The sequence below is a fragment of the Lepidothrix coronata genome, unplaced genomic scaffold, assembly GCF_001604755.1.
Source record: "Lepidothrix coronata isolate B3197 unplaced genomic scaffold, Lepidothrix_coronata-1.0 Scaffold330, whole genome shotgun sequence".
In the NCBI taxonomy this organism is placed as follows: Eukaryota; Metazoa; Chordata; class Aves; order Passeriformes; family Pipridae; genus Lepidothrix; species Lepidothrix coronata.
In genome coordinates this window covers 315,689-317,014 of record NW_016690510.1, presented here as the reverse complement: position 1 = coordinate 317,014, position 1,326 = coordinate 315,689, and the positions used below count along the sequence as shown (strand labels likewise).

General features: G+C 69.6%; 1 protein-coding gene across 1 annotated transcript in view; it reads left to right on the top strand.

Moving 5' to 3' along the window:
* The window catches only part of NOS3 (nitric oxide synthase 3), a 12,254-nt gene that overhangs the window by 6,012 nt on the left and 4,916 nt on the right, over positions 1-1,326 (top strand). Inside the window, exons 14-15 of the mRNA XM_017838275.1 lie at positions 432-606; positions 736-865. Of these exons, the coding sequence (XP_017693764.1) occupies positions 432-606; positions 736-865 (305 nt within the window). The remainder of the gene's footprint in view (positions 1-431; positions 607-735; positions 866-1,326) is intronic.

Here is a 1,326-nt window from a genome sequence, read left to right as displayed (position 1 = left end):
GCCGTACTGGGGCCATGGGGGTGGGCCCTGGGATGGGCATGGGATCGGCATAGCCACAGATATAGTGACGGGCACCGGGATGGGGACGGGCACCCCACCCCCACCCCTGTGTGTCCTCACATTCCCTGAGTATCCCACCCCCTCCTTGGGTGCCCCCACCCCCACCATCCCTGCATGCTGAGCATTCCCTGCTGCCCCCCACCCTTGGGTGTCCACCCTATCCCTGAGTACCCCTCGTTCCTAGGTACCCCCCATCCCTGGGCACCTCACATCCCTGGATGCCCCCTATCCCCATCCCTGGGTGTTCCCTGTCTCCTTACCTGGGCACCCCACCATCCCTGGGTCCTCCCAACGTCCCTGGGCACCCCGCACCGTCACCCCTGGGTGCCCAAACCCCGGCTCTGAGGACCCCGCCCCCCTCCCTCCCCCAGGTTCGCGGTGTTCGGGTTGGGGTCCCGGGCGTACCCCCATTTCTGCGCCTTCGCACGGGCCGTGGACACGCGGCTGGAGGAGCTGGGGGGGGAGCGGGTGCTGCCCCTGGGCGAGGGCGATGAGCTGTGTGCCCAGGAGGAGTCGTTCCGCACCTGGGCACGCCAGGTGTTCCAGGTACGGGGCCCGGGGGCCGGGAGGAGTCATTCCACACCTGGGAACTCCTGGTGTTCCAGGTATGGGGGTCTGGGGGGACTCACCAGCCCCCCTCCCTTGGTGCCCACCGTGTCCCCCCCGTGCCCCCAGGCTGCCTGTGAGACCTTCTGCGTGGGGGACGGGCCGGGGGGGGCCGAGGAGCTGTTTGCCCCCCCGCAGGGCTGGAAGCGCCAGAGGCACCGGCTGGTGCCACAGCCCCAGGCCACCGAGACCCTGGCTGGTACTGACCCCCCGGCACCCCCTGGCACCCCCAAGGACCCCCAACCCTCTGCATCACCCTCCACCTGCCACCAGCATCTGCCCCATGGCCCCCCCGGGGACACCCCACAGCAACAGCCCCCTCCGAGCACCCTGTGGGACCCCCTCACACCCCACAGCTCTGGGGGGTCACCCCACAGCCACCCTCCAGGGACTCCTTCAGCCCCTCCGTGACCTCCCCAGAATCCCTTGGCACCCCCCCAGCCCTCCTGTCACCCCATGACTCCTCAGCCCCCCGTGTCCCCCCACGACCCTGCAGTCCCCCCAATCCCCCCATGTCCCCCCAAACCCCTGTTCTTCCCCAGCTCTCTGTGACTCTCCAGTCCCCCTATGACCCCTCAGCCCCCCATATCCCCCAGCCCCACATGTGTCTCCCTGTGTCCCTTTGTGTCCCCCCATGCATCCCCAGCCCCCCCCCCTCCA